The 12,665-nt window shown below is 33.5% G+C and overlaps 2 protein-coding genes across 2 annotated transcripts; both read left to right on the top strand.

The window, feature by feature from the left end:
- Positions 1-919: 919 nt before the first annotated feature.
- Positions 920-2,524, top strand: IF7GT (UDP-glucose:isoflavone 7-O-glucosyltransferase). The gene has a single exon (NM_001248232.2). The coding sequence runs from the start codon at positions 967-969 to the stop codon at positions 2,389-2,391; it is 1,425 nt and encodes a 474-aa protein (NP_001235161.1). The 5' UTR covers positions 920-966; the 3' UTR covers positions 2,392-2,524.
- Positions 2,525-9,603: 7,079 nt separating this feature from the next.
- On the top strand, positions 9,604-11,028 carry UGT8 (isoflavone 7-O-glucosyltransferase UGT8). Its single transcript, NM_001292092.1, has one exon. It carries the CDS (start codon positions 9,604-9,606, stop codon positions 11,026-11,028), a length of 1,425 nt encoding a protein of 474 aa, NP_001279021.1.
- Positions 11,029-12,665: the final 1,637 nt, after the last annotated feature.

Genomic DNA, 12,665 nt, shown 5'->3' with positions numbered 1-12,665 from the left:
CCATATTTTTATGTTTCTCATAGATATTAAATAAGTGTTATGATTGTCAAGAAATTATTTGAAACTATTGTGTGTTTATAATCCCAACCAATATCTATGAAATACTATATTCATCCTTAAACACATATAAAACACTTTTAACTTATTCATACATATTAAGAATTAAGAAAACTAATTACTAATTAGTTAATAACATTTAATTTGTTAATAATTTATATATATATATATATATATATTTAATTATCCTTAAATTTAAATAGTTTCAAGATTTCAAGAATCACTTCTACCCCTCAAGATCACTGTGATACCTTGAAATAATAGTGTTGTTTTGTCTTTATCATAAAAAAAAAATCGATTATTTCTTATTATAAATTTAATCTAAACATATTAGTCAATTTTTTAGTTATCTTATTAATTTATAATATTTATGTAAAATAATTAAGAATATTTCGTTAAAAAGAAAACTAATGCAAGAGACAACTAAAAAAAAATTATAAATAGAGATAAACAATTTGTTTTCAAAAAAAAAAATTCTTACATTGAAAGATAAAGATAATATATTCAAAATTTTAATTTATGAGAAGTAATTAGAAACAATTTTAACTAATATATCATGCAGAAAGAATCATAATCCCAAACCATCTAATACTCACTACTTGGTGTCTACTGGTAAGAAATAAGAATATTCTCTTTATAATATGAAGTCATCAAAGTTAGTCCAAAAAATGAGTAATATTTTCTTTTTTTGTCTTTCTTCTTATTGCACCATAAATTTTATTAAATCTCTCTATATTTTTTTTTCTTCGATATCCTTAGATGTATCATAGATCAATCGGTGCTCACCAGACATTTTCCTTAAAAAAAAAAAAAATAACAGTAGGGTGGCTCACTGTCCATAAATAGAGCAAGCATCTTTGTTGGAACTAGATCCAATTCCATTTCAAAAACTCATACCTCTTCTCCAACATGAAAGACACCATTGTTCTATACCCTAATCTTGGTAGGGGACACCTAGTTTCCATGGTGGAGTTGGGAAAACTCATACTGACCCACCACCCTTCACTTTCCATCACTATTCTCATCCTCACTCCTCCCACCACCCCTTCCACCACCACCACCACCTTAGCCTGCGACTCTAATGCTCAATACATCGCCACCGTCACCGCCACCACTCCCTCCATCACGTTCCACCGCGTTCCCCTCGCCGCACTCCCCTTCAACACCCCCTTCCTCCCCCCTCACCTCCTCTCCCTCGAACTCACCCGCCACAGCACGCAAAACATCGCCGTTGCACTCCAAACCCTCGCCAAAGCTTCGAACCTCAAAGCCATCGTCATTGACTTCATGAACTTCAACGACCCCAAAGCCCTCACTGAAAATCTCAACAACAACGTCCCCACTTACTTCTACTACACTTCTGGCGCCTCCACTCTCGCTTTACTCCTTTACTACCCCACCATTCACCCAACCCTCATAGAAAAAAAGGATACAGACCAACCTTTGCAAATCCAAATCCCTGGATTATCCACAATTACAGCCGATGATTTTCCAAACGAATGCAAAGACCCCTTGAGTTACGCTTGCCAAGTCTTCCTTCAGATAGCGGAAACCATGATGGGTGGTGCCGGGATTATAGTAAACACATTTGAAGCCATTGAAGAAGAAGCCATCAGAGCGTTAAGTGAGGATGCGACAGTACCACCACCCTTGTTTTGTGTCGGACCCGTGATTTCTGCACCGTATGGAGAAGAAGACAAAGGGTGTCTGAGTTGGCTAAACTTGCAACCGAGTCAGAGCGTCGTGTTGCTGTGTTTCGGAAGCATGGGAAGGTTCTCGAGGGCTCAGTTGAAGGAGATAGCTATTGGGTTGGAGAAGAGTGAGCAAAGGTTCTTGTGGGTTGTGAGAACCGAGTTGGGTGGTGCTGATGACTCGGCGGAGGAACTGAGTCTGGACGAGTTGCTGCCAGAAGGGTTTTTGGAGAGGACCAAGGAGAAGGGAATGGTGGTGAGGGACTGGGCCCCACAGGCGGCGATTCTGAGTCACGACTCGGTGGGTGGGTTCGTGACTCACTGCGGTTGGAACTCGGTGTTGGAAGCGGTGTGTGAAGGGGTGCCGATGGTGGCGTGGCCTCTCTACGCGGAGCAGAAGATGAACAGGATGGTTATGGTGAAGGAAATGAAGGTGGCTTTGGCGGTGAACGAGAACAAGGATGGGTTCGTGAGTTCGACTGAGTTGGGGGACCGAGTTAGGGAACTCATGGAATCAGACAAAGGGAAAGAGATTCGTCAGAGGATTTTCAAGATGAAAATGAGTGCTGCGGAAGCAATGGCTGAAGGCGGAACATCACGTGCTTCGTTGGATAAGTTGGCTAAGCTGTGGAAACAGAGTTGATTCTCAGTTTGACATTGACTTGTCCTCTAAAAATTCTACCATTTGGTTTCCAAACTTTAAACTTGTAGACTTAATTTTTTAAGTTGAATTTGTTTCAGATTAGTGATCCTTGCTCATCTAAAAATTTATGATGCCTGTTAGCTCTTTGGCAAGTGTACCAAATCGCTCGTAGTAATAATTTCTCGGTAAGCCGAGTGTCGTACCACAGGGATTTTGTTGCAATTATGTGAAGTACTTTTCAGTTTGTAAATTGTAAATTTAGTTAAAATAATCTAAATCTAGCAAGGGATAAGAAATTTAAAATTTAAAATAAAAGATAAGGATAATAGATAAGATAAAGGAAATTTAAAATTTAAAATAAAAGATAAAGATAATAGATAAGATAAGCTAAAAGATTTAAAATTTAAAATAAAAGATAAAGATAATAGATAAGATAAGCTAAAAGATTTAAAGATAGATTAGAGGATAAAATATTTAAATTGCAATAAAGATAACTACTTCTACGAAATTCAAATAATTAAAATCTAAATCTACTAAATATAATTGCTTACTCCTAAAACCCGATAGTAAAATAAGGAATAACTACTTCTAAGAAAGACCAACAATAAAAATAAAGAATAAAATCTATATATTAAAATCGCTAAAACCTGACAAGTCTAATTAGCCTAGATATATGGATTCTGGATTTGTCTGTTATCAATACCAGTGAACTAATTCTGCCCCACATCTATCCATTTACTTGCCCCTGATGCCTCACGATGACAAGCCTACCTTAATTACCTATCTTCCAAATGCCCTTTGCGAAGACTTAATAACTAAGATGCATTAGGATTACATTCTAGATGTTTGCTAAAGCATGGGCATTGGGGCATTAAGTCATGCTAACCCAATAATTTCTTTCTTTAATTGTTCTATTAAGCGTTACCCTCTCCCGAGTGGCCTAACCCTTAAAACCGATTCACACATTCATTCCTTATCCCTAATTAGGCTTTACCCTCTCCCGAGTGGCCTAAAGACTAACAGGAAACAAAGTCCGAGATGCAGAATAAGCAAGAAAGAAAAGCAGATAAAAGATACTGGAAGAAAAACCCTCTAAAAGATAACCCGATAATTTCCTCCTTTTAGTGTTCTCTTAAGCGTTACCCTCTCCCGAGTGGCCTAACCCTTAAAACAGATTCAAGTATTCATTCCTTACCCCTAATTAGGTTTTACCCTCTCCCGAGTGGACTAAACCCTAACAGAAAGCAAGTTCAGAGATACAGGATGTAAAAAGAAAGAACGGTAAATAAATAAAGAACCTGGAGGGAATTCCTCTTTTTATCGATAACTCTTGAAATGCTCCATACATCATTGGCTTTTTAGGCCTGCCAGGCCCTAGCTAGGGGGATTAGCCACTCATGGTCATGAGGGCTTTACAATGAGAGGATGGGGTGAAAGAAAGAGAGTAAATGAAACCCCTAGGAGAGGGGGTTCTGTGGTGGTGTCTTTGTCCCTTGGACTGACTCTCTATTTATAGCTGCTGAAGTGGGCTTTGGGCCTTTGTAGGCACGCTTAGCGTGACACCCTGCGCTTAGCGAGTGTACTTCCTGGCCCGCTTAGCCCGTGACGCGCGCTGAGCGCGCGTATTGGATTGGGCCTTTTTCAAATTTTCTTCTTTTCTTCAATTTTTTTGCCCTTTTTGCTTGTTACACCTCCAATTTTTATATCTGCACCCAAAAATTCAATTTAATTAATTTTCTAACTTTTAATCACAAATAACTACTAAATAATTAATTTCAGGCTAATATTTGACTAATTTTCTACTATCAAAATACAATTATTTAGCAGTTATCAATGCCTTTCATTTTTATCTTTTTAATAAATCAAATATTTATTATATCTATCATTTTTTATTATTTTTAATCTCTTATTTTTCTTTGTTTTAGAAAAATTATTTATGAACATTTAATATGTCATTATACACTTAGTTTGTGAAAGAGAGAAAAAATGAAAAAAATGGAAAAAAGAGCAAATAATTTCTGCCTTTGATTTAAAAAAAATATATCTAACGGTGTAAATTTTGTTTCCCACAGTGTGAAAAACTTACTTCATTTTCTCACGCTAAAAACCGTCTTGTTAGTCATTGTTGGCCAATATCTTTGTTAGCCATTAAAGTCATTTATGAAGTTTAAGTTTGTTACAAGACACCTAGCATCAGAAAGTGGCGTAGGCATGTACCATGGGAATTTTTGTTCAACTTTTGGATACATCAACTCAATGAATCACATTTTTTTTCCTAGTCTCAATTATATAGGGAATTTTTTTTACAAACATTTTTTTCCTAGTCTCAACTGTAGGGATTGTTTTTTACAAACACTTACAAACACAGTATCCCACGCAGTGACTGGTGAGACTGAGATTAAATTTGGACAATACGATCTTTATGTATTTTTTTTCATTGTTGTTCTGTGAGCAGAATCAATTTTATTTCATAAACCTCATCTTTAGCCATAATTCCTGCCATGTCATTGTTTCAAGATTTTCGTCGTGGTTGGTCACTTCAAAGGATCAATTATCATTTTTTATTTTTTTTTAAAAATATATTATAACCTGTAACTCTTGTAGTAGTGATAGGGAAGACTAAGAGCATTGAATGTGAGATAAAAAAATTGAACCTTATATTCTATGTAGATTTCTACCATTCCATTCGGTTGGCAGCATCGACTACACTGATGTTTCTCCCATGCCAACTATGTTCCTATATTGACCTGTTTTTCCTCTTTTAAAAAAAAAATCAAATTTGTTCCATTTTATGCTAAAACTGGATTTTGCATGACTCATTTGGTGATTCTCCTTTTCGTGGTTTTAATTTTGTTGAATATGAAACTGAAAGGGAGTGCAATGGGCATTATGGGACTGCAACATGTTAAAGCTTTGTTTAAATTTAACTTAAGAATGAAGAGTAGCACCTTGTTAGCTTCAAGCATGCAGGGAAACAAGTGAAAGAAGAAAGTTGTTGTTAAGCTAGAGAGAGAAAAAGGATCTCTTTTTAGTCCAGATTTTTTTTTTGGATATCCATGTTCATGGAGTACCGCTAAAACTTTGTAAAAAGTGATTTCTTACGGTTGAGATCAGGATAAGAAGGCGATCCATTGAGTAACAGAGATAAATTCAAAGGCTGAGAAAAATTCCCCATGTTATTACATGACCTATATATCCCTTTTCCATGGTAGAAGGCGTCTTGTTACAAACTTATGCATTTTGTCATGCAAAAGAAAAAGGATATAAAAGTTTGTGCTATTCTAAAAAAGAAATAAAAATATTTCATATTTCCTCAATATTATTTTATTTGATAATTCGCTTTGGAATAAAGGGTGTCACAATGTGTAATTGTTTTTATATCATATATTCAGGCACCATTTTTTACGTACTCTTGTTAGTCAATAATTGTTACGCTTTACAATCTATATTCTTAAATGTGTATGTTACACATTATATATTCTTGACTTGTCTAATATTGTGCTAATTATGATTGATATATTCTAGTTGTTATGTGCGTGTTCTACCTATCTCTATTTTCCATACTTTGAGCATGATGTGGGATGCATATATATCACTCCAATTGTTTCTTTGTGTTCTTCGTATGGCATATATGATGTATAGGTGAAATCTATCAAGACCCTATAAGGAGTGTGGGTTGAAGACGAGGCTTAGGTAGTTAGGTATCATTGGCTTCTCTTTTTGTTTATGATTTGGAATATTGTAAGTTCAAACATTGGGGCATGGGTTATTTAGGGTATGTTTTGGATTGTAGTGAAAATTATATTATTACAATAATAATTTATTATATTTATAATTGATTATAAGTTTTTGTTTAGGTAAATTTGTTGAACAAATATTTTATGGTAATTAATTTCGTTTGGATGTAACAAAATAAATCAACTTTTATACAGTAAAAGAACATGAAAACAACTGACAAGAAATAAAGAAAATTGTTAAAATATAATCATAAGCTACAACTTTTTAGATAAAAAAAAAGATACCTTATTTTTTAGAATTTTTTTTATCACAAATTTCAGCTATTGTACCAAACACAACTTATTTTGGAAACAACGCTTTTGCTCTAAAAACACAACTGTGAAATCTCAAGAATATTTCAGCTATCCTAAACATGCTCTTATTGTCTTATCCATTTGGTTTTTGAACTTTAAACTAGTAGACTTCTTTAAGTTGAATTCTCTTGAAGGGCTTCTAAGGCCAGTTGTGGGTTAATATATTTATTAGCCATTAAAGTCATTTATGAAGTTTAAGTTTGCTACAAGTTATGTATGTGATGCTTTTTGCCGTGCAAAAGAAAAAATTATGAAACTTTGTGTGTGTGTGTGTTTTGTGCAAACAAAGAAAAATCTATCCCATTCCCACAATATTATTTAATTATTAGCTTTGAAGTAGGTTCCAAAATGTATCATTGGTTTTACACCTTATATTCAAGTGTCATTTTTTAGGTGTTATAGTTAGCAAATAATTCTTACGCCTTGCATACTACCTTATCAAATGTGTATTTTAAAGCCTGTATGTTCTTGATTTTTGTAATACTGTCTCCATTGTCATACTTTGAGCATAATATGGGATGTATCTCACTTCATTTGTTTCTGTGTTTCTTTGTATCGTATGATGCACATGTGATGTCCATGAAGACCGTAACGAGTCGGCTAAAGACGAGGCTTAATTAGGCCTCATTGGTTGTCCTTTTCGTTTATAATTAGGAGTGTAAGCTAAAAGATTCCATCAGCATAAATGTAAACTCCAGATGTAAAAAATTTTGAATTGATTTTTGAAATGAGACTTAAAATGTGGTATCACCATTTTTGAAATATTCTTATTACCTATGTGAAAAGGGAAATCAGTCGAAGAAGAAAAAAAAAGGAAAACATCCTAAATTTAATTTAAATGTTTGATCATAAATTTTGTTTCTTTATATTTATTTTAATTCTCATTTATTTAGTTTTTAGTAAAATACGATTGAATTTTTTTTGGACTTCATTCCTATGTGGAGTAAAAACCCAAATAAGAATATTCATTTTATCTCACTTATTTAAGTGAAGAGGAGTCACATTAGAGAGACAGACACATAGTTAGATATAGTAAGAGAAACTCATTCGAGAAAGAAAAAGAGTTACAAATCATTGAGGGAGAAAGAAGGAGAGAGAAAATCATTATGATTTTTGCATACGCACCAGAGAGCATTTTTTAGATTGTAACTGCGAATTCGTTCTTCGTTAGATTAGATTGATTTTTGTACAACAAGTTCTACAAGGGTGATACTTCAAATTTTTTGGTTGGATCGGAAAAAGGATCTTTGTAGAGAGAGATAAGTGTTTTGTATTATCTGCTCTCTATTTTAGGGTTATCTTTTTGTCTTTATTGTACTAATTGAAGATTTGTTTTGATTTGACTGTTTGTAGTACGTGTTAATGCACTTGTTGAAGGTTCTCTTGTATCTTCATTGATTATAGTGAAATTATTTCTTTGGTATGAACGACTCGTGGTTTTTACACTTGCATTGAGAAATTTTTCACATTAAACAAATTGTGTTTCTATTTTTTCCTTAATTTCTATATTGCACTCTATATTTTATTGATGTTTCTCACAAGTTCTTGCAAGTTTGGAAAAATTTATTTTCAGTTCTCACTGCTTATTACTCTGTTATAGAGTTTGTTATTGTGTTGGTCTATTTCCCCATCAGAGTGGTATCAGAACTCTTTGGTTATGGGGTTGTTTTTCTACTTGCTTGAATGATGGAGGCACATATGAAGGGTGATATAGACAAAAGCAGAAGCAAGTCTAGGTTTCGATACAAGAATGTTGATTGTTATTATTGTCAAAGAACAAGGCATGTCCAGAGGAATTGTTTTATATGAAAGAAGGAAAATAAAGATATTAAGGGTAAGCAAAAAGAGAAGGATCATGATGATGACCGTGTGACTACTGCTATTAATGATGATCTTGTTATTTCCCATGATCCTGATTCGCTTAATCTTGTATCTGATTAGAGCATGTGAATAATTTGATAGTAGTACTACACTGCATGTTACACTCATGAAGGAGTTCTTCACATCTTACACTCCATGTTATTTTAGAGTCTTGAAGATGGATAATGATGGTGTGTCCATGGTGATTGGTGTTGGTGAATTGGAGGGGACACGTTACTCTAGCTACTTGTGGTACTTGTACTGGCGCTTCAATTTTAATCATATAAAAAAAATAGAAGGTACTAAAAGTTTTTCACAAAGAATAAAAGAAGATAATAGTTGTTGAAGTCTGTGGCATACCATATTTTCCTCCTTCAACCGTTGATTGAAGAAAAGGAAAGGATTGAATTTTTAAAAAAACTCTCCCAAATCGTTAATCGAACCAAAACTTCATGTATCTATATTTTTCTCTATTCATTGAGAGTATCAAAGCCTTACAAGTTACGTCATATTGATACATCTTTCTAAAGGATCGCAAGCCTTGTATTTGTAATTCTAATTATTCTTAATTGTAATCTCACCAAAACTATGAAACAGTATAAAAACTGAATATGTTATCTGTTTCTTAAAAGGCCTCAATGATAGCTTTCATACTGTTAAAGCTCAAATCCTTCTGCTTAATCCTCTTCCATCAATCAACAAAGCTTTATGAAAAATAGTTAGTAATCTTAAATTATTTTACACAATCCAAAAAGGACTAATAAATAAAAAAAATAACAATTTTATAAAATTAATATTATCATTATTAATTCATTTTATTTTATTGTACATATCATCAATATCATAAGATATATAAAGTAAAAAAAATATGATATTAAAAAAATTAAAATAAAAGTCCTTTATTAAGAACATTTTTTTTCAAATAAATTCAATAAATTCAAATTTTGTAAATATTTTGAGAATTTTTTCTTCTTACACTAAATTATAATGAGAACAACAGAGTAATAAAAATCATGCGGACCTCATAATTTCAAATTAATGTCTAAGAATACTCCATAATAACATGTGGAGTAGTATTTTTTATATATATAATATAAATAAACCCATAATCATTTGTGAAAAAGTTAGTGTAATAAAATAGTAAGACTATTAGTCTGTTAGATGGCTCACTCTCCGTCACCATAAATACATAGAGCTAACATCTCCCTTGAACTCCATCCAAAGAACCAAATCCATCTCAAAATCTCATCACTTTTCAAACATGAAAGACACCATTGTTCTATACCCTAATGTTCTAAGGGGACACCTAGTTTCCATGGTGGAGCTAGGCAAACTCATACTAACTCACCACCCTTCACTTTCCATCACTATCCTCATCCTCACTCCAACCACCACCTCTTCCACCACCAGCGTCTCCTGCAACTCTAATGCTCGATACATCGCCACCGTCACCGCCACGACCCCCGCCATCACATTCCACCACGCCCCCTTCGCCACACTCCCCCCCTCCACTCCTTCCCTCCCCTCTCACATCCTCTCCATCGAACTCACCCGCCACAGCACGCAAAACCTCGCCGTTGCCCTCCAAACCCTCGCCAAAGCCTCGAACCTCAAAGCCCTCGTCATTGACTTCATGAACTTCAACGACCCCAAAGCCCTCACTGAAAATCTCAACAACAACGTCCCCACTTACTTCTACTTCGCTTCATGCGCGTCCTTTCTCTCTCTACTCCTTCGTTTACCAACCATTCACCAAACCGTTACTAGAGAGAAGGTCAAAGACCAACCGCTGCAGATTCAAATCCCTGGATTACCCACAATCTCCACCGACGATTTTCCAAACGAGGCCAAAGACCCTTCGAGTGAAAGCTACCAGTCCTTGCTTCAGGTAGCGGAAAACATGAGGTGCAGTGTTGGCATTATAGCAAACACGTTTGAAGCCCTTGAAGAGAAATCCATCAGGGCGTTATGCAAAGATGGGACGTTGCCGCCTTTGTTTTTTATCGGACCGTTGATCTCTGCACCGTATGAAGAAGACAAAGGGTGCCTGAGTTGGCTAGACTCGCAACCGAGTCAGAGCGTCGTGTTGCTGAGTTTCGGAAGCCTCGGAAGGTTTTCTAGGGCTCAGTTGAAGGAGATAGCCATTGGGTTGGAGAAGAGTGAGCAAAGGTTCTTGTGGGTTGTGAGGTCCAGGTTGGATGATGCTGACTCGATGGAGGAACTGAGTCTGGACGAGTTGATGCCAGAAGGGTTTCTGGAGAGGACCAAAGAGAAGGGGCTGATAATGAGAAACTGGGCCCCACAGGTTCAGTTACTGAGTCATGACTCGGTGGGTGGGTTCGTGACTCACTGCGGGTGGAACTCGGTGTTGGAAGCAGTGTGTGAAGGGGTGCCGATGGTGGCGTGGCCCCTCTACGCGGAGCAGAAGATGAATAGGGTGATTATGGTGAAGGAAATGAAGGTGGCTTTGGAGGTGAACGAGAACAAAGATGGGTTGGTGAGTGCAACAGAGTTGGGGGACCGAGTCAGGGAACTGATGGACTCGGTAAAGGGAAAAGAGATTAGACAAAGGGTTTTCGAGATGAAAAAAAGGGCTGAGGAAGCAATGGCTGAAGGTGGAACCTCGTGCGTCACGTTAGATAAGTTGGCTATCAAGTTGTGGAAAGGAAACATGATTGACATCTAACTGTTTGTATTAAATTTATACTGCGTAGGGACTACCCTTAACATGTCTCCTCTAACTAGGGCTCATTATCACAAATTCTGATACCATATTAAATTTATAGTAGAGTATAGATATTCGAAAGATTCCTTTAAAAACCGATTTATAAATGATGATCTATCTAACTATATCAACATTTATCATGTTTATGAATTACATTGTCTCTTCGATCTTTCTTCTGTTTGTACATTTGTTATCTCATTATGTTTCTTTCTCTTTCTTTCCTTTTCATAATTATATGAAATTGCTATATATAGAAGTAAATTGTATAGATAAGTTTCTCTCTAGTTCTTCTCTTCAAAAGAGTAAATTAAGACAATCAATAATTTATTATGCTGTTAATATATATATATATATATATTTTGTTAGTGTTGTTAATATATATTTAATGTACATTACTTGTTTAACATTTAAATTTGTATGTAATTATTTAATGAAACATAATAATGTGTCAAGTATTTATTGCACAATTGTATATAAAATTAAAAAGAGTGTATTTTTTGTATGAGTTAAAAGAGTGTATGTAGTACTGCATTCGATAACAATTAATTTTGTATGTATTTATTATTTTTTCTTATGAAATATCACACGTTATGAGATAACGAGAAGTATCATTTTTTCTTTCTATTTCAGAGTAAATATATACAAATTGTTTTCCATTTCTATTTTTATAATAAATGTATAAGCTGATTAAAACTTAGATAATAGATAAAGGTACGTATAATAAAAAAGAACAATTTTTTTAAAGCACTGACACTCAAAAGAAGAGAAAGTATCAAAATAAAATTTTCTATTAAAAGTAGAAGTGTATTATATAAATATGAGTGTATATAACAAAAAGGATATAAATATGAGTGTTACGTCTCAACACACTTGAAAATATAAAGTTGGTTGAGGAATTAAAAAAGAAATAAAAAATATAAATTTGATCTCTTTTATTAAAAATTAATAATTAGTATTTATCGATAATAAAATATGCTATCATATTTTTTTTACGGGCAGATTGGGTGGATGTGATTATTTAAGTTATATTATTCCCATAATAATTTTGTAATATTATATTTTATTTTATACTTTTATCTCTTTTTTTTATAAAATATGGTATGTACAATATAAATATAATTATACTATTAATTTTACAATATAATTAAATAATGGAAGAAACAAATTAATTATTAATTTTATATCATTAGTTCAGTACCCTTATGATTTAGTTTTGAAGATATTAAATAAATGTAAAATATTTCATAAATTAAATTTTACAAAAATATCTACTTTTAGTTTTGAAAAATTAAAATTATTTTAAAAAAATATTAAATATCCTTTAATTAATATTTTGAAATATTTATTTTAATTAATGAATAATTAATGGTCTCATTTTCGAAACTAAACTAGATCCTTGACACACTCATTTTATCATACTGACTGACTCTTTTATTCTAAAAAAATATTTTTTAAGCCAAAATTATTTTTACATGATGGTAGAAATTAGAGATGTAACTTTTTTATAAAAAAAAATACCAAAAAAATTATAACAAAATAATGGCTAAATTATATTTTTATTTAGCTAGAATATCACTATATATTGTATTATTTTTAAA

This window comes from Glycine max, chromosome 16 (genome assembly GCF_000004515.6).
Source record: "Glycine max cultivar Williams 82 chromosome 16, Glycine_max_v4.0, whole genome shotgun sequence".
Lineage (NCBI taxonomy): Eukaryota > Viridiplantae > Streptophyta > Magnoliopsida > Fabales > Fabaceae > Glycine > Glycine max.
This window is presented reverse-complemented; position numbering and strand designations above follow the sequence as displayed.

Excerpts from the sequence above, each read along its gene's own strand:
- IF7GT (NM_001248232.2), top strand. The coding sequence starts at position 967 with ATGAAAGACACCATTGTTCTATACCCTAATCTTGGTAGGGGACACCTA.
- UGT8 (NM_001292092.1), top strand. The coding sequence starts at position 9,604 with ATGAAAGACACCATTGTTCTATACCCTAATGTTCTAAGGGGACACCTA.